The 27,103-nt window shown below is 48.4% G+C and overlaps 1 protein-coding gene across 4 annotated transcripts; it reads left to right on the top strand.

Annotated features, from left to right (window-relative positions):
- Positions 1–74: 74 nt before the first annotated feature.
- Positions 75–27,103, top strand: ARHGAP1 (Rho GTPase activating protein 1). Of its 4 annotated transcripts, none has more exons than XM_063331913.1 (14): positions 75–177; positions 5,109–5,298; positions 6,097–6,189; positions 11,658–11,687; positions 16,935–17,022; positions 17,266–17,397; positions 17,897–17,983; positions 18,608–18,706; positions 19,417–19,524; positions 20,734–20,810; positions 21,197–21,274; positions 21,829–21,957; positions 22,144–22,247; positions 22,826–27,101. In XM_063331913.1, the coding sequence occupies exons 2-14, from the start codon at positions 5,160–5,162 to the stop codon at positions 23,003–23,005; spliced, it is 1,344 nt and encodes a 447-aa protein (XP_063187983.1). In that variant the 5' UTR covers positions 75–177; positions 5,109–5,159; the 3' UTR covers positions 23,006–27,101. The 4 variants fall into 4 exon arrangements, with proteins under 4 accessions (XP_063187983.1, XP_063187985.1, XP_063187986.1 ...); XM_063331916.1 differs by having other exon boundaries at positions 88–177; positions 5,119–5,298; positions 22,826–27,103; XM_063331914.1 differs by having other exon boundaries at positions 108–177; positions 5,112–5,298; positions 22,826–27,103.

The raw sequence follows: 27,103 nt of genomic DNA, 5'->3' as shown, positions 1-27,103 counted from the left end.
CGCTGCGAGGGGACGGCGGGCGCGCCCGGACGGCGCCCGGCGGCGGAGCGGAGTGGAGTGGGGCGGGGCGGCGTTACCCCGGTGACGGGCCGCGCTTCCGGCGGGCGGCGGATGCCGGCGGGGGGTTGACAGGCGGGGCGGGCCGGGCCGGGTGGCGGCCGGCGGCGGTAGCGGCAGGTACCGGCGGTGGCGGGCGGAGCGTGGTGCTCGGGGAGCGCACCCGGGCCCTTGGTGCGGCAGCGGGGCCCGGGGCGGGCCGCGGGGGTGCCGGGGAAGGGGCTCGGCGGCGGGGCCGAGGCTGAGCGGGCCGGGGCTGGGCCCGGACCCCCGACCCCCCCCTGCCCGGGTGTTGCCGAGCCCGGGGAGCGCCCGGCGGGAGGAGCCCGGGCACCGGCGGGTATTGCGGTCCCGGCTCGGAGGCCGGGGAGGTTTAGTGGCTTCTCCGGCGCTGTCGGTGTAGCTGGGCGCTGGGGCCGGGGCACGGCGGGGCTGATCGGGGTGCAGCCCTCGCTGCCGGCCCGTCCCGTCCCCCGCGGCTGCAGGAGGCGGTGCGGGAGCGGTGGGGTGCGGGGTAACTCGCCTTCCCCTGACAGCGGGGGGGCTGTGAGATGTCCCTCCGTTATGCAGGTGGCGTGTACTGTGGGGACTCGGGTGTTTTCTTTTAGTCTTTGAACCTCTTATTTGAATCTGGAAGTTGGCTCCGGGTTGTCACAGGAGCTCAGTCTTAGGGAATGGGCGAGAATCAGGCGTGGGGAGGAGGAGGAGGAAGAAGAGGAAGAGGAGAGGTGCAGCCCCTGTAGTTTGGCCACAAGCTCCGTCTGTGGCGGGCGGACCCAGCACGGCACCGGCCGCAGCCTGTGTGGTGCGTGCCGCAGCTCCGGGAGGGGAAGCGCAGCTCCGCGCTTTGCTCTCAGACCCCCCCGGGAACCACTAAGAGGAGGCTGATGATTGTGAGCTGGGGTGGATTTCCAGCGGGCACGGAGGTGGCCTTCAGCAAAGGGTTTGAGATGACTGGGGAAGGAAGGCTGCTTATTTAAAAAGCTGTTACAATAATGAAGGACCAAAGAGTTTCCCCGAGCAGTAGTGTGTCTGTCCCGAGTTAGTTGATCACGGTGAGCCAGACAAAGCCGGTCTGGCTCTTGACCCTTGGACTTTATCAGGGTAGTACCGGGGTAGTGATGCTCTCACCGAGTCTCAGTCCTGGAGCTCAGTGAGGGCTTTGAAGGTCTGCTGCTGAGTAACCGCTTCCTTTTTTTTTTTTTTCTTTTTTTGCAATGTACTTGATATTAACACTGTGGCAAAGTGCAGGGACTTGCTTAATGTGTACAGAAAAGCAGCCACTTGTGCAAACAAAACGAAACTGGGAGGAGGCAGAGATGGCAGCAGAGTTAGAAAAATAACACAATCACCCCAGAACTGGAATTCCTTTGGGTCTGAGCATTGCTTGTTAATCGGTCTGGGAAGAAAAGGCCACTTGGCTTTTGTAATTCTTTATTGTGTGTAAGTACAGGTCCAGAGCGTGGTAATACATGCACGGACCTATTTTGATATGTAGGTTTACTTCTGAATTAATAGTACATCTGGCAGAAAAACAGGAAAAGGAAACTGCCAGGTAGGTGCAGCTTAGAAATAAACGATGGAGAACTGCAGAAAAAAATAGTCTGTGTAAACAGCAGCTACCAAGAGTTCATAGATACAAGTGACCTGTCTTCACTAGGTAAGTTCTGGTGGGATCTTGCATAAAGAGTCTCCAGTTCAGAATTTGTGTGAAGATTGTATTTTAAAGGGCTGAGGTTTCTTCCCCTCAGCAGAATGTGCTGTTCTACAGCACATTTCTCTGTTATCAAGAAAGTAAATTTTTCTTAGACAGCAAGTGTTCCGGTGTTCAAGTGTTCTGCACCAGTGTAGGTGGTGCTTTGAAATGTGAAATGCTTTGAAAAGTGAAAACAGTTGGCTCTTTAGAGCCTGGCAGTAAGTAAATGCTTCTGATGTCAGTTGTGATTCTTTAGTTTTTAAACGTTTGACTAGGCTTTTTACTTTTTAAATTTAGGTACGTCATTTTTCTTACCCTATGATTGGCCATACAGAGTGTATCACTTGCATCTTGTGACATTTGTCTAAAACAAGTAGGGTTCTGAAATCGTGTTAACTCTGGTGAAATGCTGTTTTTTGACGATTTCACCCTTATACCGATACAGGATGGACTGTCTGTTCAGTGACAGGTGCTGCTTATGGGTCAGTTTTGAGCACACAGAAAAATCTCATGCAGCTGCAGTATCAGGAAGTAAAATGTACACCCTTATACTAAAATCTGCAAGTAGTTTGTTTGTTAGTTTGTTACATTCTAACTCCAGCTCTCTCTTTCCCAGTGCCTGCTAGTTCTCAGGCATTTAGAGGATTATATTTCTCTAAACTGTTCCAGGGTTACCTGATGTGAGACTCTGTTCTTTTATCTTTTGTACTGTTGGGAAAGGGCTGGGGAAAATTCTGCAAAAGCCTTCTGGGGCTCTCCGTGAGCTACAGTCTGGTTCACAAGAAGGACCTGAAATCTAAGAGGTCATTTCTGCCATGGAGCACTCACTTAGAGGCAAGGGATGGAGCTGCCTGCCTGGCTGTGAAAAGCACATGGAGGTATCTGGGGAGTCTGGTCTCCCGTTCCAAGGGGTAAGGAAGGTTTTGGCAAGAGTGCTATCCACTGGGCTCTTTTTCCAGCGTGGAACTGTAAGGAACCTACTAACAACTTCCTTCTTCCACATGGTGCCACACTAGGATTAATTTTCTGCCTAAGGGGAAATCCCCCAGTGCTGTCTAATAACCAGCTCTGCTGCCTCTGATCAAGCACTGCGGGTTGACTGTGAAGCCAAGACGCAATCTGTGTAGGGACAAGTGAGGATGCTTGGTGTCTTGCTGGCCCTATGGCAGTACCATCACTGCCTTGTGGGAAGATTTGGTCCCTGAGTGCTTCAGGACCTCACTTTGGGGACACTGTTGCTACTGGGCATCCCCAAGAATGTCACAGGAAAGGCATCTCAGTGGATGGCAGCAGTTGAACGTAGGTCCTCTGTCCCCACCAGCGCAAGGAAGTCCCTGGGAGCTGGGAATGCTCAGGGGCTGCCCTGTGAGGCCGCGGATGCTTCCTCAGCATGGGGTGCTGGGTTGTGGGGCTGCTAGGCTGCAGTGGAGAATGCTTTAAGCACACTGAGTCATAGGAGGTGGTGCCTGGCATTACCATAGAAATCGGATAAGCTGCAAGGGGTGGGGAGTCCTCGCCTGTCCCTTGGCTCCGCTGCTGCATGGTTCCGCCATGAGCTCACAGTACAAGGGAACCTGATTTCTTGCTCCTCGTCACTTTGGTATCAGAGGAGCTCAGGCAGATCGTGCAGTCCTCACCGGACGGCAGGGAAAATTTTGCTTGGGTCTCTGCTTGGCTGCAGTGGTCAGATCCCATGTGTTTGCCATGCTGTCTTGGTGATCCACTGCCCTTATATGTCTTGCTCTCATATTTTGGGAATCTAATTTCATTTGCTTAGCAACAGCTCCCAGCCCTTTGGGAGCCCCAGAGAGGTGAAAACTGGTTGTAAACTAGTAACAGATGAGGGAGGACAGGAAGTAGTAAGCATGGAGTGATCCAGAGGGAGAGGACAAAACACTGAATATCCAATTTGCTGTACTCTCAAAATGCATCCCCAAGCTTGGTCGCAAGTGTTGCCCTGACCATGGATGTGACGCCTTCTGATGCTCAACCGCTCACAGTTTTTGTTCTCTCATGTGAGAGTTTGCTACTCTCACATCTGAGTAGCTGTTTCATCATCTTCTCTGGATAAATATACACATGCAAGCTCTAGGGATGGGAGATGGAAAACATCGTTGCCCCCCTCCATTCTGCTAAAGGAAATAGCTTCACTCTGTGAATATAATCATATAATCTTTCCACACAAAGGCATTGCGCCTCCTCAGATCATCCTTGAACCCTTTGCTCTCCTCATAATACAAAACAAGCACAAGCCTGTCTGAGAAACAGGGTTACAGAGAGTGTTGCTGATCCAAGGTGTCATTTTGTTTTGCTACAGTTCCTGTTGGCGTGCTGCCTGTTGGCCGCTGAATTTGCTCTCCGTGTGGTCTGTTTGAGCAATCCAGATCTATGTACTTGTCCTTTTGAGTGTTTCCTTGCTTATTTCCAGGATGCTGACTTTAGAGGCTAACAGCTGTTTCCTAGGGGTTGTCCCTGAGAACCGGTACCCTGAGGAGGTACTGTATGCTGTGCTAGCTTAGTCCTGGGTGTGACATATCTTCTGCTCCAGGTGAGAGCGAGAAATACTTGCAAGCAACAGCAAACACACTGAGCTGTCTGTTGCTTGGACCCTCTTAATTCCTTGGTCTCCTCAGGATTATGGCACGCTTCGTGAAAAATATTCATCCTAGCAATATGGCTTTAAATTAAAGATATGATTCCTTGCTATCTTGTAGGAGAAGGGATTTTCTGGATGATGCTGAAAAGAGATGAGGGTTATGTGGGTATCGTTCTCCCTGTCTTACTAGCTCAGCCTACGAAATCCTGTTTTAAGAAGCTGTTTGTTCACTTCTGTGTTCAGATCCCAGCACACTGAAGCACCCACTTCGGTGCTGTTGAGAGCTCTGTCCCTCCCTTACAGGGAGAAGGGGGGCGATTCCTGGGAAAGCTTCCAGCACTGGGCTGACTGTGGAAACAGCTGGGCTTGGTGCCAGCCCTTGGGGAGGGAGGGGGAGCTCAGAGCTGGTACCATGAGTGTGTCAGGCAGGGTCTAGTGTAGCCTGTCGCCTTCCTCAGCGTTTTGCTGCTGCTCCTGCTTCGGGAGAGAAAATACTCTGGGCAGAGCTGTGGTCAAGCAGTGACTCACCGAGAGAGCTGGTACAGGCTCCTCATGGCCTTTTGATAGCATTTGGCAGGAAAGAATCTGACATATGTCAGTGCTCCTGGCTTGGAGGAGGAGGAGCTCCCGCCTGTGTTAAGGGGGAGGGGAAGTGTGATCTCTGGATAAGTGAAGATAAGGGAGGATTTGGGGAAAATCAGTGAGAAGAGGAAGAGTCTCGATGGGGAGGTAAACTTGTGATCTCTGTGTCTCACCTAGCAGTCTCCAGTCCTCATTCTAGACGCTGAAGAACTGCGCTATTTGGGGGCCATGGCTACAGACCCACTCTCGGAGCTTCAGGATGACCTGAACTTGGATGACACCAACCAGTCCCTCAGCCAGCTCAAACTGGCCTCCATAGATGATAAGAGCTGGCCAGCAGACGAAGCCCCTGCTTTTCCCAAAACAGGTAAGTATCCTGGTTGTTCAGGGTCTGGGGTTTGGCCAAAAAGAAATGGTTTGTTCTGCAGTATTGTGGTCATATCTACATATACAGAGAGCCCCGACTCCATTTGAAAGCTTTATAGACACATTAAATCTTGTGCCACACCCAAGTGAATTAGCCCTGCCCTTTAACAGCACTAAAAAGCTGAGAGCCAGCTGATGTAAATAGACTCTTCTCATCCTGTGGCTGGCTGCACTTTGGTGCTGATAGTACAGACGTGCTGTAAGTCCTTGAGTGTCCTCAATTATGGTCTCCTGAAGGATAGTTTGGCCTTCCTGAGTGGAAGGGTCTTGTACTTCCATGTGGGAGGTGGGCTGGAGATCCGAGTTGTTGCTCTGAAATCCTGTGCTATGGGACTGCTGCCCAAAGAGGTTAGGGAAATTAGCCCCAGGGCATATAGGATGGCCATCTGTCAAGGGATGATTTTAAGATCTCCTGCTCTAAAAAGCCATGATGGTGCCCTTGGCACTTGGTTTTGGTCTTTGTCAATGTTTGTGACACATTTGAACAGTCATTTTTGAGTAGGTATACAGTCTGAGGGACATGTATGGACCTCATAGGATTGACAGGTCTCTTCTGAAGTCACTGCTGCTTTTGCCCACTCAGAATTTCAAAGGTGGGTTTCTGAGGTGGACATATGCATACATTAGTCCCTCCCATGTTAAAGAACCATGTTTTCTCATCTCTCTATCTCTATTGTACTCCTTACTAAGGTGCTTCAGATTCCTTCTTCTAATTGCCTGTTCCTTGTGTTTTGTGCAGAGGACTCCAAAGGCTCCCCTGAGCCCATCACTCACCTGCAGTGGGATGATCCCTACTATGATATCGCCAGGCACCACATTGTGGAAGTAGCAGGTAGTGGTCTTTCTGTTTTCTCCTTTGATGTCTTTGCAGCTGGGCTGAGGAAGGGTCTTTCTAATGGGGTTGTGGGGGCATCTGCTGTATGCCAGGCCCAAGTGGCAGCGACAGCTGTCATCGTAAACAGAAGGAGCACCAAACTTCTTGAATGTTTGCAATATGTGTAATTTTCCATTGACCTCGGTTAGACTTGCATTCCTGCTTTGCTCTTACCTTCTTTGCTCTTATATTATTAGCGGGACGCGGTTGCTTTTGCTGAATTGTTTCAGATGTGGCCCTTGACTATATCCTGAGCACAAGATGTGGTTTTTGCATGATAATGCCACAGAAGTTACCTTGTTCTGCAGTACAGCTGCAAGGTCTTCAGCTGACTGAGTAATCCACAATAGGTCTGGCAGCTCTCTATTTATTATATCTGAATGGCCAGAGCTCACCATCCTGTCCAGAAACAGCATTTACAGAAATCTGAAATAGGGGGAATAAGCCCCATGTCCCACTGCAAGGAAAGACCTGATCATTCAGGGTCACAAGCATTCGGATTTTCTCTGTGTGGTTGTCTTATCCATATTATTTTAATTATACTAACCCTTGGCAATTTACTGCTGGGATCTCCATAAGAAAAAGTTTTTAGTTTTTGGTTTGCTAAAACTAAAACTTAGAAAAAGTTTTTTAGTTTTTAGTTTGCTGTGATAAGTCTGAGGGAAGGGTAATCCCAGTTTGTCTTGCATTTCTGGTTTAAAAAAACAAAAAAGCACCTCTTCAACCTGTTGTGATTTGATTCATGATTCCTCCTTGATTATCTATAGCCACCTCCTACCCCTCCTTTTGCCATTTCTTTGTACCTTGGTCCCTGCCCCACGTGTGAATTTGCAGCGAAGCAGAGGCACAAGGTGGAGTCCTCCTAATAAAGGGTTGTTCTGCAGCAGGGTTTGACCACAGAGGGAAGATTCTCAGGCACTTACCTTGGTAAGAGTTGTCCTGACATCATTATTTTCTGGGCTGTCTTCTAGCATGAGCTTTCTTTGTCGTAACCTCTCATGTTGCATTTTTTGGGGGAACAAAATGGTAATGGAAAACTCAAAAGTAGTCGTCCTTTGTCTCCTCTGTTCCTCTGGCCGCTCAGGTTGACAGGTCTGGTGTTTAGCATTTGGGCCATTATGTCTTGTAGATTTGCCACAAGTGTTTTCATTTGCAAATGTATTACTAACCTTTTCTTTGGGGCTGGAGTTTCAGGAGTGAGGTTGATGGGGGTCTGCTCCCTGGTCTCCCTTTTGCTGAAACTGGGAAGGGACAGATGCGTGGACTCCACCATTTCAGTGATATTACCTAGAATATTCGGAATTTGAATCGTGGAGGTAATTGGTGTTTTCTGGTCTCTGGGAGTTGATGAGTTAAGTGATACTGTTGTTCACTTCAGACAAAGCTTCAGACAAAGCGCTTAGCAGAGAGTTTAGATGGGAGACATTGATAAGACTGGAATGTCAGCCCAAACCAAGGATATACTTTGTGTGCTGCCTTCTGACGTAAGCACCAGGCTTTCTGCGGGATTTCTGTTCCGAGGTAACAACATTTTTTTTTTTCCCCAAGCTCTCAGAATGGAGTATCATTCCAATGGAGGTGTGTCTCAGTGGCTGTTGGAAAGCAGCCATTTCACACGTTGTCTAGGATAGCAAATGAAGAATTATCTGACTTCCTGAAAGGATTTTGGGGCGGTATGATGACTGACTGGGAGGTGTGCCTGCATTCTGAAAGAGATCTCTTCCCCGTCGTCGTTTAAATCTGTATTTCTAGTGAGCTCTCTGTCCCTGTCGTGTCTCTGCATGGTGCAGAAGCAGCTCAGAGAAGCTTCTGTCGTTGGCGACTTCTGGCCACTTTTCACCAATAGCTGGTTTATCTGAAAAGCCTGTGATGGCCCCCCGCCCCCAGAAGGTGGTGTGATGCCTTTCGTGGCATCGTAAGAGCTAGCAACAGAACTCTGGATAGTGGATTTGATGCAACGTAGTTTTGAGACTCGCTGTCGTCTCATCTCCTAGAAGCAAGATTTATGAAGTTGATCAAAGGAGCCTAAATTGTAATCTGGGCTCTGGGGAGAAGCTGTTTGTTCAGTTTTCTTGGTCAATAATTAATAACAGTAACTGTTTAGAGAATCAGACAGGGTAATGTTCTCTGGGCTGTTGTTGGAGGCAAACAATCTGGGAAAATCTGGAAAAATCCTATTAGAAGTAGCCTGGAGAATCAAAATCTCACTGGAGGATTGAAATGGAACTATTCCGATCTGGCTCTACTGACAAGTTGTGCTTGTCAGCACTTTCAGGTGCAACAAATGCTCCTGTGCTGAGCCTGAAACAAAACAGCTCCACCCTTGTTCTCTTGTAAATATTAGCAAGCGGCAGCAGATCAAGGGTAGTTTTATCCATTCTGCTGATTTATGAGCTTTCTCTTCCGTGTCCTTCCCTGTTCTGCACTTCAGAGCAGAAAGCGTATGGCTAACTCTGTTCTGGCCTTCCCTGAAATCCGTTCTGGGATGATGATGTTCTTCTGAGGCAAAAGCAGAAGGCTAGTTCCCATCCTTGGGCTGAACTCCGTGATCCTAGGGTTATCCTGTGTGGTCAGAAAAGTAATTGCATCTTGCAGGATGGGTGCACAGTGTTAATAACTTATTAAATGCCCAGTTTTGATGACAAAAAGTTAGAGTGTTCATGTTCTAGCTGACCTTAATTTCTGATTCAGTTCAAGACATGCTGGATTTGAATATCCTAGCTATCTGACCTAAAGAGGGAACAAATGTTGAAAAATCTTTTGCAGAATTTGTTAGAAAAATAATGGGTTTGGTTTTGATTGTCACTTAAAAATAGTGCAGCAGTTTCACAGAGACTGTCCTTTTTGCCCTATGCTCCTGTCTTTTACTGGGGACTGGGATCTTCCTGGAAGAGGCTGTCCATGGGGCACTGCTTTCTGTCCACTGGAAGGAGCAGGCATGTCATCGCTGATCCTAGCGATGGTGTGTCTCAGGAAGACGGGGGCAAAAGACATCCAGACCACAGTTCTGAGGGACTACTATGGCATTGTTATCAATCAGAATATTTTAGTTCTGGGAAACCGTCTTTTGGTTCTGGGATTCAATGCTTTGCTGAAGTAAAGAGATGATACTCTGCCTGTCCTTTCAGAGCTGCCTTAAGGTGTGTGTTTCTGGAATGTTTCACGCAGGCTCTGGAGAGGTCTCTGCGTGGTTGTGCTCTTCTTGACTCTGAGTTCCTCTTTCTGTGAGCATTGTGGCAGAGAAATTTGTCTTTACGCATGGGTAGAAGTTGGAGCAGAGGCGCCTAGATTTCACTGCTCAAACCACTTCTGCAAAGTGTGCTTTTTTTTTCCTTCTCATGTCATGTAGCATTTGGAGGAAACACAGGCATTTGTTTGAAAGCTGTTGAGGAACTATCCCAAATTTCTGTTATGTTTAAGTGTTTTTGTATCTTCCTGCTAATTCTTATATGGCAAAGGTGCTGCTTCCATCTCCTTTGGGGTTGAGGCAGACTAGAGTGACATAATCTTGGCCTTGAATTTCAGCAGAGGCTGAACTGCAAGAATATGGCAGATAGTTAACAGTCCGAAGGAGGTCTCTGGGGATGGCAGCTCCTACTGGAAACCTGGGACTGTTTGGGAAGAGCAGGACTCTTGACAGCTCTCTGGCAATGTGTTCCTCCTTCTTCTGCCCAGTCTGAAATACTGGTCTTGCCTTTGTGGTCAATATGAAAACCTGTAGCTATGAGATGCATCAGCATTCACATTTTATACAATAGCTGGCGTTCTTCCTTTTGGGAAAAGAAAACTGGAACTTAACCCATGATTGGCATATGAATTTTCTGCTGCTGTGGAGGCTAGAAGTTGGCGTAGCAGTTGTCAGGAGAGTGCCCATCACTGTTTAGTTCAGCTATGTAGTCCCTGCCCAGTGACTTAAAAGCTTTGCTGAAGCTCGGAGCATGTTTCTGCTGGTTTTTGTGGGAAATCTGCTGCCTCACACCATTAATTGGCAGTCTGCAGGGCTGCCCTCACAGAGAAGGCGTGATGCTAGCGTGTATAAGACCTGAGATTGAAGTGGTAAAGCAAGGTGGAGAGCTGGGGATGGATGTACCTTCTTGCGTGTTACTAAATTGAAACTCCAGCTTCAACAGTGAATCTTTTTTTCAGTGGTGAATCTGGCACCAAACCTACCTGAAAAGCGTTGTGGCTGGCTGTTGGCTGCAGGTGCCAAAGCTGTAACTAGTGCTGATGATTTGCAGTTGCTGTTTGTGATTGACGTGGGGAGGTAAAATCTGTCTTGGAGCACCAGTAGCTGCCATTTCACTAAGCAGGCAAAGGTAGAAGTTGCAGACAAAACTTGTGTGGAAAGTATGCTACAGTGTGTCTTTGGTAGCATTAGCCACCCATTAGAGCTCAGCAAAGGCCTCTGATAACAAGGGTCCTTTTTTCCTTCCAGTGTGGTACTTTATTATTGGTTTCATTAATACAGGGTGCCTGCATTTCTGCTGCTTTTGGATGTAGTTTCTGACTGACTTTTTTTTTTTTTGGTTGAAGAGTATTTGCATGATATGGAATGCAAAGTTGCTTCTGTAGAATTGGGCTCATCTAGAGCAAGCCCAGCTTGCACACTATGTTTTGACACGTGAGATCAAGGGAATGGAGAATTTCTAAGGGGTTCTAAATTTCTAAGAGAGACCAAGGGAATGGAGAGTTTATTTCTAGAGCCCTGCTCTGCTCAGGCTCCTGTCTTGATATGCCCATGTGAGTCTGTTGAGTACATAGCTGTAAGAGTGATGGAAAGGGGCTGGGTGTGGCAATAAGTGCCTTTGTAGACCCCTCCCTGCCCAGAGAAACTTTTTCTTTTTTTTTCTAATTGTCAGTTTATTTTTTTTGTTCAGAATCTACTAAACTTTCTTTTTAAAAAAAAAAAAGCGCTGTGTGTGTTGATCTAAATTGTGCCCATCTTCAGCTTATTAGTGAAATTTAGCTTCTTGCAAAACAGTCTGTTGGATGTGTTATTCATATGGTATGATGCCATTCTCTATACACTTCTGAAGTTGTTCAAAGGACCTTGATGTTCAGAATTAATTGCATTTAACCCTTTTAAAAATGGTAGTATGGCAGTTGCCATTTTGATGGTAGGGGAAGTGTAACAGTAAGGGCCAGAAATTTGACTGTGGTTATACGGATTTAGTTGCAAACTCGAGAAAGAGATTTGTGAATCATGGGTTGCTGTAACTGCTTCTAATTGTTAGCTAAGGTTGTTTTGGAGAGGAGCATTGGGGAAAGATGAAATAGAAGGAGCTTGACTGCTGCAAGACTAAATGCAAGCAACTAAATGTGTGCCAGTGGCAATCTGGCGAGACTCTGAGACTTCATACTCACTATTACTTTCTGGGAAAAGGTGTGAAGCTTGGCTTGCTATAACTTTGTTTCTGTTCCTCCAGACCAGGGTGCACTTGATGGGGCCCAACCAGGTAGGTAGATTTTTTTGTGGCACTAACATTTGGTACTGTAGATCATGGTATTCCTTTAGCATGACTGTGGCCTGTAGCTGGACTGTCTCAGGGGAGCCCAAACTTTGCTCAGCCTTAGGCTGCACTGGCAACTTTTCAGGAGTCCAAAGGCTGCACAAAACCATGATCCGAGGGCTGCACCTCTGCTTCAGGCACAGAAGAATCATTTGAGCCAAATTTGGCGTGTGGGCTTTACCTTGGGCACTTCTGGGGGCTCTTGGGTCTCAGTGTAAATACATCCTGTTCCTCTTCTGTCATGGTGGTGGCCTTGCTTGGACCAGTTCAGTTTGAACTCGGATTTACCTCGTTGTCATGTGTGCTTTGGAAGGTCATCCTAGGATTGTTTCCTGTTCCTTCATATGATCTGCTGCTGTGCTTATGTGCTAAGCAGCTGGCGCTTAAACTGGATTCTCCAGCTGAAAGCAACTGTTATCTATTTCTTCTCCATTTGGCTGCAGAGATGTTGTATTTTGGTAACTTGTTCCTCATTCTAGCCTGAAGCTGTGCTAGGCTGCTCTGTCCTTGCTGAGCATTTGTTAATCCTCTTTGAACTTCAGTCCCAGGACTTAAAAATTTGGCTGTCAGTGCTTTCCTGCGTCTCGATGTAGATGAAACCCTCTTCTGGTGTGAAATTCTTTCCGCTGTTTCTGAACAGCAGTCCAAGACCTTTGCAGAATCTGTAGAAATGCTGATCCTCACTACCTCATTACGTGGGCTCTTCTCCCCCATTTTTCATCCTCTCAGGCATCCTCCCATTTTGCATGCTTTAATCTGACCCTCTAGTATTTTTTTGTATCAGTTAAGGCTGTAGTCATTTGGTAAGACTGTATGATTCTGGCACTGTTTGGTTACTGGGAATATCTAGGTGGAAGATGTCATGTATTAAAATACTTCTACTTTGAATTCCTTACTTTCTTTTCCTGAGGGTCTAAATGCACTTTAAAGTTCAACAGACAACCGAAATCTACCAGCTATACTTAGACACTGCCCAGCCGTGTCATATGCTTGGCAGGAACCTGAAATTACATTGGAGAAGTTTTTTACTGACATTGTCTCTGATAAACGTCCTAAGCTTTGTGAAACTTGCATAGTAATGTTCGGGAATTATGTAGCGGTGTCCTCACCTTGTCCCTGAATTCTGTTAACTTTGCTGTTTCACCAATATCACTAGCTTTTGGTGGCAAGTTTTATCCATCTGCATTCTCTCATTATCAAAATACCAGAATATTCCCATTTGAATTTGGGCCCTCAGCTGAGGGTACCTGGTGAAGGCAGGAATGAGCAGGGTCCCTGGACTGCAGTTTTGCTGCCAGGTGAGTAATATGAGAGCCTCCAATCATGGCATAAAGGCCAAGTGATATATTTCAGGAGAAACACCTAGAAATATATAACAGCATTTGCAAGCTATGTATTTTCCATGTTGGCTTTATAGATTCATTTAATACAGAGTTCTGTCTCAGGACAGTATTGCTCCCTTGATAGGAATTTCTGCTCTGATACGTTTGCATTGCTGCAGGTTGCAGTCTGAAACATTAGCCTCAGTTTTTAAACTTCAGCCCTTTTAGAAGTCTGGTCCTGCACTGATGGCTCAAAACCACAGCAGTGATGTTTCTTGCCCCTTGTCTCAGAAGTGCATTAGAAATGCTGCTCTTCAGATGAGAGGAAAAATGGAGTTTGGGCCTTAAAAGCACCGTAAAAATGTTCAGGAGAATTACCGTGTCCATTAGTGCTGCAAGTCAATATCTCTTTAGATGAGCAGCGGTCTTGACTGGATAGGCTTTGCATATTGGCTACTGTCTTGTTCTTTGTTGTTAAAAAAATAATATCTAAATTTCATCCTATAGGGAGGTAGCTTAATTCCAGTGTAGATTGAAAATATTTTTAATGTATGAACTTACTCACAAAGGTATGCACATTGTTGGGGTGCTCTGTGAGTACTGACAGGGTATAATTGCTTCTTTGTTGGTTTGCTGTTAGCTATTGAGCATTCCTCATCGGGGAGAGGTAGGAGACAGCCTGAGAAGCTGAGTGATTACTTCATGGTCTATAGTTGTGTTCAGTGGAAACTTTAGGGGTGAAAACCTAGATACATAAGATTAATATTGCAAACAGGAGAGCAAACAGTACAAGGGATGAAGCATCTGGGAAAGATCAAACATGATAAGAATCTGTTTGGTCTGAGGGGCCACCTGGAGGCAGTTTCCTCCGAGAGTCAAGAATGCATGGAATGGGCTTTACATTCTTGTTTGTAAGTTGGAATAACTGATCGTTCAGCTTTGATGCTTAGGAGCTGAATTTTGTCATGTCTGGAGGAACCAGACTGATCTGATTTATGTCGGGTGGAAACAGGATTCGTGGTTGGTTATTTTGAAAGTGTTGTTGACAGGCTAAGCTCAGTGTGATGAAACTGGAGCGAAACCCAGAACTCAGTAATGGGCGTGCTGGCTCCTGTGTAGGTCTCATGCATAAATTCATTCTCATTTGGAAGGCAAAATGGGCCACTCCTTTTTCATTCATCCGAGGGACTATAGATTATCTTTTGGTGTACTTGGCCCTGGAAATTGTCCAGGGGAAACATGCCGTCTCCCTTTTGGTAGAACCGTGGATTGTCTGTTTTTTCTTTACCAGCAATCCCAGACCTTTTCGCCAAGGCTATATAAAGAACAAGATTCTAGATTTTGCATAGGCCCTGCCATAGGCTTTCATGTGATTCCAGAAGAAGGTGTTTAAGCTGTGTGGTTCCTGACTTGTGACTTATCAGGTCTGGAAATCAGTGCCCAGGAGCCTGAACTGAGTGTGTGGCCACATGCAGCATCACATGAACGTGGTGCTGTATTGCAGTCCTTCACAACCAAAGCCTGCCTTGATCAAGCTTGCAATCTGCTTCTGGCCCTCAGATCATCCACTCTGGTGTGAAATGCAGCCTCTCAGTTAACTGAAGATAGCACCTCTTCTGACTTTAGCGCAGAGCTGTGATCTGCAAAGATCTGTAGTCTTTCTGACCATTTTCTTTCATCACTACAAAACTCAACAGATTCTCAGATGCTGCCATCTTCTTGCTGCTCTGTGCAGGCAGGATCTTTTGTTTTCCAGATGGAGACATATGAGTGGCTCAAGACCACTGAGAAGAGTCGCAATATGCCATATTCCCTGCCCAGGACTTTGTAGCCTGCACCTTTGTTTTATAGACAGGTTACGTGCATTAGACCCAACCCTAAAGCTCATAGCAAGGTACCGAGAAACTCTGGGCTAGGCAGAGAGTGGGCTACCGTGGGATATGCAATGTGATGTTGGTCTTGTGGCCTGGCTGTGACTGTATCTGGTTGTTCCAGATAAGCCTTGCATCACTCTCTCCTAGTCCTGCATTATGGGTCATGCATCCTCCCTAATTGCCCCTTACCTCCGCATGTGTATGTCAATGTGATGGCCTATGCCACCCCTTTCCTAGTCTGTACCTAGCGCTGCCTCAGTGTCCCTAGCTTTTGTAGAGGTTCTGGCTTGTGTGCATCAGTAAATTCTGTCTCGTGTTGTCTGGTGAGTGACTTGAAAATGAGACTTGTGAGGGAAAAATATAAGTGAACAAGTAGCAAGAGAATCTGTTCTTCTGGCCAGGATGGGGGTAAAAGAGAGTTAGTAGCATCTTAATGTCATGGCTGGTGTATGTGAGTTCTCCGGCTGCTGTTTGCAGCACCAAGTGGTCATCTGTTACTAACAGGCAGCGTTCCCAGAAACCGCAGGTTTGCTGCGCTGGGGTTCAGTTTGAGATCTCAGTTGCTGCATGGCAAGTGTACCCATGGAAAGGTGAGAAAATGGCTGCATGCTCTGAATACTGTAAATCAGTGTGGGGAAAAGGATATCTTTTAAGGGGAATGGTGTACTGCAGGGGTGTCCCACATAAGTGGTGATCCTTGCTGCTTTTCTGTGCTGTGGGCTGTTTGGGATGCTTGTGCCATAGGGAGGAAAGGAAGGTGATGTTGTGTATAACCTCAATAGCACCTTCCACTGCTCCATGCTCCTTTTGCTTGTCAGGAAAACATAGCACTTGGAGCAGGGTGAGTGTCAAGAAAGATGGGAAGACTTTAACCCTTCACACTAAAGGAACCATTTCATCTCCACTGGTGCTAAAAAGCAGGTCATCCTTATGGAAATGGATTGGGTGTTGTGTCTACGAGAGAACCAGACTTTCCCTCAAACTCCATGTGTCCAAAAGATTTGTGACCTGGTTCTTACTTATCTAAATCTCGTCGTTCCCCTAACTTATCTGCTAAGCCTGTTCGTGCCCATCTGCTCGGGTTTTGTTCATGGGGCTGAGATCTCTGCTGGCAGAAGTCCACTGATGTATGAAGGCTTGCTCTGGGGAAAACTTGGCTTGTTGTCTCTGAAGCCTCAAGTGGTGGCTGGGAATGTCCTCCCCAAGATGAGGGTGCTTTCTGGGTTATTTGGTTCCAGTGTGATGGGGACTGTTTTCTGCTGGGTTTTTACATAGAATGCTTTGTTGTGACGCACTTTGCCGCTCCTTCCAGCTCAGGTTGAAAAAATATCACTGTGGATGGAAAAATCTAGGAAGCAGTGAACAGCTTGTTCGGCAATCTCCCTGGAGAATCCAGCATCCCTACTTGGTCCATCTGTAGAAGAGGCTTACGATGATGCTTGCTTCTTATCTCTGCGATGTGACTGGGACTGCGCTGTTTCTAGGAATTTCTTGGTTTCCAGGGCTTTGTTCTGTGTGCAAGGTGAAGCAGAAACAAATGCGCCAGACCACAAGCAGTTGGTCTGGGACTCTGTGCAGGAGAGAAGGAGTGGTTGTTGTGCCTGTGAGGGGCAGTTTTCCTGGTGCCTCCCTGGGCACACATGCATGAGGAGCAGTGCCCAGGGGCAACGTTGCAGGATTAATGCTCTGAGCACTCTACTCTCTACTTGAGGCCTCCATCCCTACGTGCCCTGAGGCATCCTGGCTTCCAATCCTTCTTCTTTAGGGCTGGAGCATGGACTTTGTTTTCCATTCGCATTATTGACTTGCCAGGCCCTTGGTGTTCAGGTTTCTGCTTCCATACTAGGCCCGTGGTAACTGCTGAAAATCAGTTTTAGCTTTGCCGGCAGCTGTGGCAATCCAGACTTCTGCCTTGTTATGGTGGTTTCCCATTCTCTGCTGCCAAGACCATAAAGTAGTCCTTAAACACCCTGTAATCTCTGTCGTTTCATCTGCAGGTGATGACAAATACGGAAGAAAAGTAATTTTGTTCAGTGCCTGCCGGATGCCCCCAAGTCATCAACTTGATCACGTGAAACTGCTGGGGTGAGTAGTGTCTCAGGAGGCTCCTGTTAACTTCTTAAGCATGACATAATTCCCAGGGGCTAGATTCCTGGGGCCAGGTCTGTCTGCAGTAGCTTCTTTAGCTGGATTTGTCTTCCCAAAGTGCTTGCCTCTGTTGCTGGGGGTGCCAGTCCTCTATTGTGGCACACAAAAACGAGGCCCAAAGGGAGGAAGAGCCTCTCTGTGGCAGAGCATGAAGTAAATTCAGCAGTTGTCTCTTCTCAGGTACCTGAAATTCACACTGGACCAGTATGTGGAGAGTGATTACACACTGGTGTACCTGCACCATGGCCTGACCAGTGAGAACAAGCCATCCCTGAGCTGGCTGCGGGATGCCTACAGGGAATTTGATCGCAAGTGAGTAAGGCTGCAGCAAGCAAGGATATAACATCCTGTTCTGTAGCCTAACATAGATCATCTTCCCCAGGCCCCCCATGTAGCTTGGTGATCATAATTTACTATCACTTATTTCTGCTGCGTATGGAAGTGGGTTGCTGTTTAATGCAGGCTGAATAATGGGATAAACAGCTCCTTCTGCAGTTGCGTCCTTTAGGCCAACAGGCAAGCAGTAAAGCCAGGACCCAGCGCAAGTGTGCCAGCCCCATGGTATAATTGTTGCTTCCTGGTGAAGCTGCTCACTGCTTCTTGGTGAATCTTGGAATACAGTGAAGCGTGCCCTTAAGCTGCTGAGTGGCCTGACACAGCTACGAAGCATGGGAGAGCAGAAGCCGTGGGTGCTGGGGAGTGGTGAGGCTCAGTGCAAAAGGAATGGAGCACCCGGGGTGCCCTAATCTTGTGGAAAGTTTAGTTCCTCTGCTTAAAGTGCAGCTCATCCTTACTTAGCTTCTCTCGGCAGGTACAAGAAGAACATCAAAGCCTTGTATATTGTGCACCCAACCATGTTCATCAAGACCCTGCTGATTCTTTTCAAGCCTCTGATCAGGTAGGAAGCGCTATAGGAGGCTCACCCACATCCTCACACTGCCGGGGAATAATGGGGCATTCTCAGTGGGGCACTAGATGAGCTCAGGCTGCTGAGCCTGCCCTGCAGTCTCTCACCCTACGGTATCTCTTCCTATCTCTGAGCTCAGAAATACTCAAGACACAAGAAGTACTGCTTTGGGAACCTACAGAGTTTGCAGCTCTGTGCTGCTTCCTTTCTATCCAGCCAAGTAGAAGTAAAGTGTAGCAGGCTCTGCTAATAATGAAAAAGGAAGTGAGAGCATCAGTCCAAATTATATTTAATTCATTGTGTTGATGCTGAAATCCTAACTCTGTAAAATTGAAAAAAAACCTCTCTCCAGCCTCCTTAGGGAGGAGAAATCCAGTGTTGTAGGGATCCTGCTGCTGCTAGGGCTTCTAATATGACTTGGAAAGTCTTGGGATCTTCTGGTAAAATATATGGAGTTGGAGAGCTATGTGGGCGACATCTCTGCTGCTCAGCCATACCTGCCCCTTTGCCCCATTGATGTCTCTTGCAAACCCCTGCTCTCTTTACCTGTGAAAAGTCCGTTCTGATACTGGATTTCCTGATGCCTCACATACCTACTTTTCTCTTGTTTTTCAGCTTTAAGTTTGGACGAAAGATTTTTTATGTGAACTTCCTTAGTGAGCTGGAGGAGTACGTGAAGCTGGAACAGCTGGGGATCCCAAGCCAAGTGCTGAAGTGAGAATGCTGCCTGTCTCCCATTTGCTTAGGGCTCTGTGAGAGGGGACTTTTCTGGAGAATGGCAAGAGGAGGGAGAGATTATTCCACTCAGGCGGTGGTTTTGAGGGAGTGGTGACAAATTGCCTTGAAGACTACTGTTACTCTCCATGCTCCTTCCTGTGTGTCCTTGGTCCCGGTGTCCAGTTCTGTCCTTGAGTTAAAAATCCTCCTCCAGTGGAGCATCAGTCCTGCCTCTCCCATTCACCCCTCAGCGGCTTTCTGTGAGCTCCTGACCTTAACACTGACCTGGAGCTCGTGGTGAGCATCTGCTGCGCCTGGGCACCTGCTTTGCTCACTCTGCACAGTTCAGCTTGTCTTTGGGGCTTCCCAAAGTTGCCACAATCTCGGTCCTACCAGATTGATTCCTGGTCCCTCACACACATGTGCAACTGTCTCATCACAAGCAGTGCTGTTCTGGCCTCCTGACCACACTGTCTGTCATCCTCAGCCACTCCAGCTCCTTTCTCTCTGCTTTTTTCCTGGCAACCAGATGTTTGTTATGTTTCCCCTGTGCTCCAGAGTTGCCTGTCCTGTTTTTGCATAGGTGGAATCAACCATGCTAGGCTGGAGCTGTTAGCAGTGGGTGTGCAGTGGGTCATGTGCAGTGCTGGGTTCATGCTCTTTCTGGGAAGTGAAGTGGCTTTTTACCAGTCTGTGTTTTGCCACAGATACGATGAATATCTGAGATCCCTGCAGAAACCTTCACAGGTGCCCCAGAAGCCAACACCCCCGCGCCCACCGCTGCCAAACCAGCAGTTTGGAGTCTCGCTCCAGCAGTGAGTATCTCTGGATCGTGTTGCTTTTGCCCTGACTTGCTTGATATGAGGTCACTGTACTTATAACTGAACAGCAGCAAAAGTGGCTGTAAAATTTCTTGCAGCTCAGACTTCCTACAAAGCTTTAATCATTCTTCTGATGAACTCTGTGCTCATGTCCACATCCTGGCTGAGTCAGTTCAGTTCTACCCTCTTGATTCCTCGGCTAGATTTCTGCAGCTAAGGGTCACTAAGGGAGGAGCAAAGTAAGGGGACGGCTTTATGCCACTAGAAACTTCCTTTAGGCAAAGGAAGTCTGTAGGAGGCTGATGGAGGTGTCTTTCAGGCTATGCTATTTTGATTAAGCAGAGCTGCAGATCTGTGGGGTTTTTTTAGTTTTTCCATATCATAAATTCTATTTTAAAAGCACTTCTGTTCACCCTTGTACGGATTCCCATCCCTCATTCCTGCACGGTGACACAGGCAAACACAGACACTGGCAAGGGCTAGTGCTATCGGCTAAGTGTTGAAGGTATTTTTAACTTTGAGTGTGATTTTTGCCTCCACGAGGAATGAGGAGGAGCCGGTACCGTGCGGCCAGACAGATCCTCTGAAGCAATCTGGGAACACATTCCCCAGCTTCAACACGACATTTCCAAACGTAACCCCTGTAGTGCTGTGTGCCTGAGCTTCTTGGTAGCCTGAGAGGGGTGAACAGCTCCATGCTATCAAGCGGTATAGACAATCGAACGTGAGGGTGGCAGTGAACACCTTGGCATCGCTAGCTCTTCCCTGACAGCCATCAGGTTGATTTGTCTTCCATTACGGCAGTGGGGTGGGTAAACTTATCCCATATATATTTCTCTCATATGTCAGCTTCTTTCTGCCCTTGCTCCTGTGGGGAAGGAAAAAGGAAGCTTAACCCTTTTCAGATGATTCATAACTACCAGCCTTGCCATCTGGGAACCCCTTTGCCCTGGCATCTACAGGCTAGGGGTTTTACAGAAGATAGAGAAACGTTCCTGTGGTGTAGTAATGAGCTCATACTTACTCCAGTGAATGATGTAGCACGATGGGTGAAGAGGAGAGAAGGCTGGAATAACGGCTGAATCAGGGACTGGGGTAGCGAGATCCTATGTGGTAGAGCTTGTGTGGGCAACTTCAAGACTCAGGGGCTGCACGCAGGGCAGGGAGAACCAGTCATTTGTAACCTTTTGTCTCTTCCAACAGTCTCAGGGAGAAGAGCCCCGATCAGTCTCCTGTTCCTCTGGTGGTCAGAGACACCATTGCTCATTTGCAGGAGCACGGTAAGTGTTCAGGGAAAGCTGCAGCCCCTCTTGATTCCATGTCAGTGGCCTCTCCTCCAACCAAGTTCCCATCCAGAGTGTGGTAAGATAAAGAAGAACATCAGTCTAGAATAAGCTGTAAAGGCCTGAACTAGGTGAGTTAGCCTTCAAGGGAGATTGTGAAGGGCTTAGGAGACCTCTTTCTTCCAGTCATCATACTCCCACCTGTGTAAGAGTAGCAAAATGCCCTTGTGTCCTTTGCCTGGTAGTGGAAGCAGAAAGAATTGCCATACTCAAAAAAAGGGACTTGTTGACATCTGTCTGAATGCCTCACAGCATGCATTTTTGATTGTTAAGACAAGCGTTTAGAGACTGATCTTTCTTCTCCATCTGCCCTCACTTCCCAGCTCTTACTACAGAGGGGATTTTCCGGAGATCGGCAAATACACAGGTTGTCAGGGAGGTCCAGCAAAAATACAACATGGGTAAGTGCCCAAACTCAGCAGAGCCCCTCTCATTCCCTAAATACTGCTGTCCAACTGGAACTGTGTTGGAACTAGTCCATCATGGCTCTTCTCCTTCTCTGATAGGCCTCTAGGCGAGGGCCCATCAGGGTATGATCTGAGTTGCAAGGGAGAAGCATGTCATACTTCTGCTGTGTGGAAAACATATTCCTTCCCACCCACATTCCCCTTGCTGCCCTTTTCCTTCTTGAAAATTTCCCTGTTTCTTGGGCTGGGATATACCGTCTTAGTCTGGTTATACTGAAGGGACTGAAGATGACCAGGAAGAAACTTGGTCATCTGTTTCATTTGATGACTTGTAAAGATGTATTGCTGGATTCAGCAGTGCTTTGCATATGCTTTTGGGACACATTTTTCCACTCTGCTAGAAGATGTGGTGCTTCACTACCCTCTCTGTGTTCTCCTTTAAAAGACTGCCTCCCTAGTTCTGGGCTCTGACCACCACATCCCATTCTTTGTCTGGAGGAGGTCCTGCTTTGGCCAGTGAACACTGAGCTTCTGCTTTACTTTCTCAGGTGTGCCTGTAGATTTCCAGCAGTATGAAGACGTCCACCTCCCTGCTGTGATTCTCAAGACCTTCTTGAGGGAGCTACCTGAGCCCCTCCTCACTTTTGGCCTCTACAGCCATGTTGTCAACTTCCAGAGTGAGTCGTAACAAGAGTGTGCTACTCCCTGAATGTTGCACTGACCAAAGGCAAAGATATCTTTGGGGGGGTGGGACGGGGGGCAGTCCTGCATGGGATAGCCTGTGACAGCAAACATAGCTTTCATCAGGGTGGGAGCTGAGGATTCCTCTTGGACCTGCTTGTCCTGTTTCTATTGATTTTTAGATGTGGAGGAGGTAAATCGTGTGGATGTTGTTCGCAAAACACTCCAGACTCTGCCAGAAGAAAACTACCAAGTGCTCCATTTACTGACAGCCTTTCTGGTGCAGGTGAGCTGTTCCAAAGGTGGGCAGTCATATTCCAGTTCAACTGTGTTGCATCAGCTTTTTGACTGCCTGCTCCCTCTTTTCCTTTGAGAGGAAATGGGTCTCAAGCTAGAAAATTGCCATTCTTTACTTGAGAGGTGCAGGTGGGCATTAAGCCCACGTGGTCTGTATCAGGGGGGCTGAAACCTCCCAAGGGTGGAGGTACAACTGCAAAATATCTGAGTAGAAGATGAGACTAGAAGAGGGGTCTCAGGTCTGCCCTACAGAACCTTCTGCTGCCAGGGAAGCCACTGCAAGGCTGTTCTAGCAAGAAGGAAGATCATTTTGTTTTGCGTGGTGATCTGGACTCTACTGGCTGGCAGTGCTCTTGAACATATTGTTATGATACGGCCCGGTGGTTAAGCCACACCTCCTGAATGCTGGATTTCACATGTGTTTTCCCCAGACATCTTCTGGCATTGGGCCTTCAGCTTCTCTCCTCCCATTTGCCTTTGGGAGTCTGTCAGCAATAGCTTTGGGGGGGTACAGGGCAGCTACTGTGTTCTGTAGGATTCACAACGGTCTCTTTCCTTCCCACATAGGTCTCTGCTCACAGTGACAGAAACAAGATGACAAACACCAACCTGGCAGTTGTGTTTGGCCCAAATCTGCTGTGGGCCAAAGATGTAGCCATCACCCTGAAAGCCATCAACCCCATCAACACCTTTACCAAGTTCCTGCTGGACCACCAGAAGGAGCTCTTTGAGAATGTGGAGGCCTGAATCCAGGCCAGGCCACACCAGCACACTGTGCCCACCTTCCCACCTTCTTTCCCACCTTGTCTTGGAGCTGTGACCAAGCTGTCTCCAGTGCAAAGGGACCATTGATCCTCTGGGTGATGAGCTGTGGGCTGTGGAGATGGTGGAGAAAGTGTGTAAGTAAACAAGCCGGAGACCTGCTGCTCTGCATGGGGCAGGGAGCTGGTCTCCCAGCTGCTGAGAGTGGAGTCCTAACCCACCTGCCAGTCTGTGCAGCTCCTCCGGGGCTCATCACCAGTCTGCTGCCCTATCAGATGACCCGCCTTCCTTTCCTCCTTCCCTCACATGCAGTTTTTATGCCTCCTGGTCCCTTCCTTGGCAAAGATCTTTTTTTGTTTAAGCTCCCAATAGCCCCAGCTCACCCCCCCTTGCCTCAGCTGGGCTGTCTGGGCTAGGGCAGGCTTGCTGGGTTTTTTGTGGCAGAGATGTTCTTGCTGCGAGTGCCGTCTCTCAGCACTTTCCGCAGAGGTGCCTGAAGCAGGGAAGGGAGCCAGGCAGCCCTTGTGCTTCAGGTAGCAGCATGTCCTGCACTTGCAAACACCGCTCTAGACCCCGTGCTTTTGACAGGCAAGTGAAGGACAGGCTCACAGCACGTGGGCTGTATTACCTGTCAGACTCCAATATAAGGAAGCTGAATTTAGCCCAAACCCCTCCAGATACTATTCAGTGTTTGCTGGGGTGTAGTGGGTGAGATGCCTCCCATAGTTACCCAGCTCAGGTGTGTTTGTCCCTCCAGCAGCATTTCCAGCCTGGCTGGAAGGCCCATGCCAGATCTGGCTGTGCAGAGGGGCTGGCTGGGGCCCTTTGGCAGCTGGTGAGTGTGAATGGCAGGGAGCAAGTGCTCTGGTGGCACTGAACTGCTGGACACTATGAGAAACACTGCCTTTTTCCTGTGGCAGGAGCACAAGGCCTCTTCTCCTCCATCAGGCACGTGTATCTGGGCTGACTGGCCCAGACCGCCTTGGCTAGTTGTCTTTTTGAGCAGAACTTTCCCCAGCACAGTGTAACAGAGAGCACGGGAAGGTCTAGGGACTGGGGCTAACCCTCACCCTGGAGTGCAGCAGGCCTGAACTATGAATTTCTGCCCAGGTGCTGAGCACTTATGTGCCAAAGCTGTGAGGGAACAGCTATTCCATGCCAAGGGCCTTTGCCCCGTCTCCTCCTCGGTTCATGCCTTCCCTTCCATCCTACGTGGAAGCCTGGTCAGATGCATCCTGTATGCCCTGGGCACAGCTGGAGAGATGGGGTTGTCCGCAGGGCAGGCTCAGAGTGGGGTGGGCCTGTCACCTTCCCAAAGCAGCTGCAGTATCGTTAGGGCATCGCTGTTGGGTTTGGGCTGCAGCATTCCTGTTACCTGAGCTAACTTAGCCTGGGCCCGGCGTGGTCTTCGTAGGGAGCTTCTAGCCTTACTTCACTGGTGTGTTATATCTTTCTATCTTGTGCCCTGCGTGCCTGGGCCAGTCCTCCCTGCTGCATCTGGCCACAGGGACAAATCTTGTGGACCAAGTAGAACTAATTTTTAAAAAGCTACTGGATGCTAAATAGAATTTGCTTTCTCATAATATTTTAGCCTGTCTTTAAACACTGATGAAAGGTCGGTGCCCCAGTTGTAATCAAAATAAGTGACATCTGCTGCAGGCATTATGGAAATTCCTTTTTGCTAAGTTCTGGACTGGGGATGGGTGTGAACGTAGGCAGCTCTGGGGCAGTGCAGGTCCATCCAGCTGGCTCGGAGGAGGGACATCAACACATGGGTGGGAACAGTGAGCAAGAAACCGAGGATTACTAAGGCTGGAGCAAGAGATGTTCTAGGAGAGGGCTGTGTCTGATCCCTTCTAGATACTGAGGGACTTGACCCTGTGGAGGCTAAAGGCTGCTTAGTCTCCCTCTTCCAAGAGTAGGAGTCTTCCCTGTTTGGCCAGGATATGAACTGTTTCAGCAGTAACCAAATACATGTTTTGGAGGAAGAGAGAGCCTAATTCGCCTGTGATCTCTGCTAGAGGAAGTTGGCAGGGCTGATGTGCTGTGGAGGAGTAATCTGGGATGGACAGTGTGGGGAGAGGTGTACTTGCCCCAGTGTTTAAGAGGCAAGGTTTCTGGGCAGCCTGGGAGCAGCCTGAAGGCTGAGGGAGCCCAGTGCAGCCTCTCTGTCCCTTCAGACACCCAGCTCTGTGTAGTTCTCAGTACAGGGGGAGACTTGGTGCTCTGACTATATCTGCAGCTGACACTGGCCTTGCTTACATCCCCCTACAGGAAAGGTAAACCCAGCTAACTTCTCCTGGGACAAACAAGCCCAAGGTTGGCAACTCGGAACGGGAAGTGCCTGTGTGCCGGGGCATGTAGCCTTGTCCCTATGCACAGCTCCAGCTCCTCCTGCCCAGTAGTGAGAGGAGCAATGCTGGGGGAAGCTTAGCTCCTCTCCAGCAGGAGAGCAGGGATTGCTGCAAGTGTCCATGTTCTAGCTGGAGTTTGTTTGGTGGGTGCTTTTTTTTCCTTTCTTTTTTAAAGTGAATTCTTGAAATAAATTGTCCTTTTTTAGAAAAAATGGAGCCTGGTGCATCCCCTGCAGGCAGGGATAAAAGCCTGCTCCAGTTCAGTGCCTGCAGGGAGCAGATTTGGAGGGTGTTCAGGAAGCTGCTACTGCTCATGGTGGGAAAGTGCGTAAATCCTGGAAGGGACCCAGTGTAAATATCCCCTTTCCTCTGCTGCTCCTCATGCTGGAGCTGCCGGGGGCCCTGGAGCAGGCACAGTAACCAGGGCTGCTTTTGCTTCTGCAGTCTGCTCTCCTGAATGCCTTGTACTGAAATATCCCTCCTGTGACTTGAGCAAGGAACGGGCCTGGGCCTGCCCGAAGCCGGTGCTGGGTGGGTGGCCACCAAAGCCTGCGTTTGCCAAGCCCAGGGGGTTCAATCCCCCCCTCGCCTGGTAGCCTCCTCACACAGGCAGGGCAGTTTCTCTGCCACGTGTAGGTGTGGGGCAGGATCTGATTAGGGTGCTGGTCTTTGTCAGTTTTCTTGCTGTAGAGTTGCCCAAGGGTCTTTTTCCTGGTTCATCTTTCAGGTTAGCTATTAGCCGTTTCTCCCTGTGGGGGTACTTGTTCCACTTCAACCCTCTGCTTCTTAGCACCTAGACCATTTCCCTCTGCTAAGCCTCCTGCTGTCTTAATGGCCTCTGTTCACTCCCGGCTCCCTGGCCCAAGCTGTGTGCCGACACCAGAGCTTTTGGGTGGTGCAGGGGGGCTGGGGCCATCTGGATGCCTTGTGGCAACGTTTGCTAATTTGAGAGAGAGCTGAGGGCCAGTTTGGTCCCTGTTTCCTCTTTTATGCATGGGGGCTCCTGTGCAAAATTTTTGGCTTTGCTTTTGTTGCTGGTGTTCCCTGCCTTCTTTTTTGTTGATGTTCATCAGGTGCAGGGCTGAGGTTTTCACTGTTCACATTGTTTATTTCCTTCTAATCTGCACCAATCTTGTATTTCACAGTTTGCACTTTTTGTATTTCAATAAAAATCAAAATGTAATCCCAGATGCAGGTGTGTCTGTCAAGTGGCAGCAGCTGCGGCACATCTACAAGAAACAGAAGTAAGGCTGGCTATGCTGCCAACCACAACCATGCAGAGAGGGAGGAAAGTGAGTATGAAATGGCTCCTATGTGAGTAACTCTGGAAGAAATACTAGTTTGCAGGAGCCTCAGGCTGGAAACAGAATTAAAACAAAAATGAAGTATTGCAAGTTTGGCTCTTTCCTCAACGGGGCTGGGCTTCCATGTTACCGTCTCCCTGTCATGATGAGCAGTCTGCCCGGGATTGCCCTTTCCCAGAGGCGGACCCAGGCAGCTGCACAGGTTGTAGTATCACCAGGTGCCAAGTGGGAGCCACCTGCAGGCTCTCCAGTTAGGATTAGCTGGCTAAATCTCCTGTGGCCAGGTGAGAAGTCCAGCAGAGGCCTGCACCTTCTCATCTCAACACATGGATTGCTAACTCTTCGATGTACAATAGTCTTCTGGTTAGGACCACTATGCTCCACCCCTTGATCAACATGCAGTTAACTGCCTTTTCCTGGAGACA

Source organism: Chroicocephalus ridibundus, chromosome 4 (assembly GCF_963924245.1).
Source record: "Chroicocephalus ridibundus chromosome 4, bChrRid1.1, whole genome shotgun sequence".
In the NCBI taxonomy this organism is placed as follows: Eukaryota; Metazoa; Chordata; class Aves; order Charadriiformes; family Laridae; genus Chroicocephalus; species Chroicocephalus ridibundus.
This window is presented reverse-complemented; position numbering and strand designations above follow the sequence as displayed.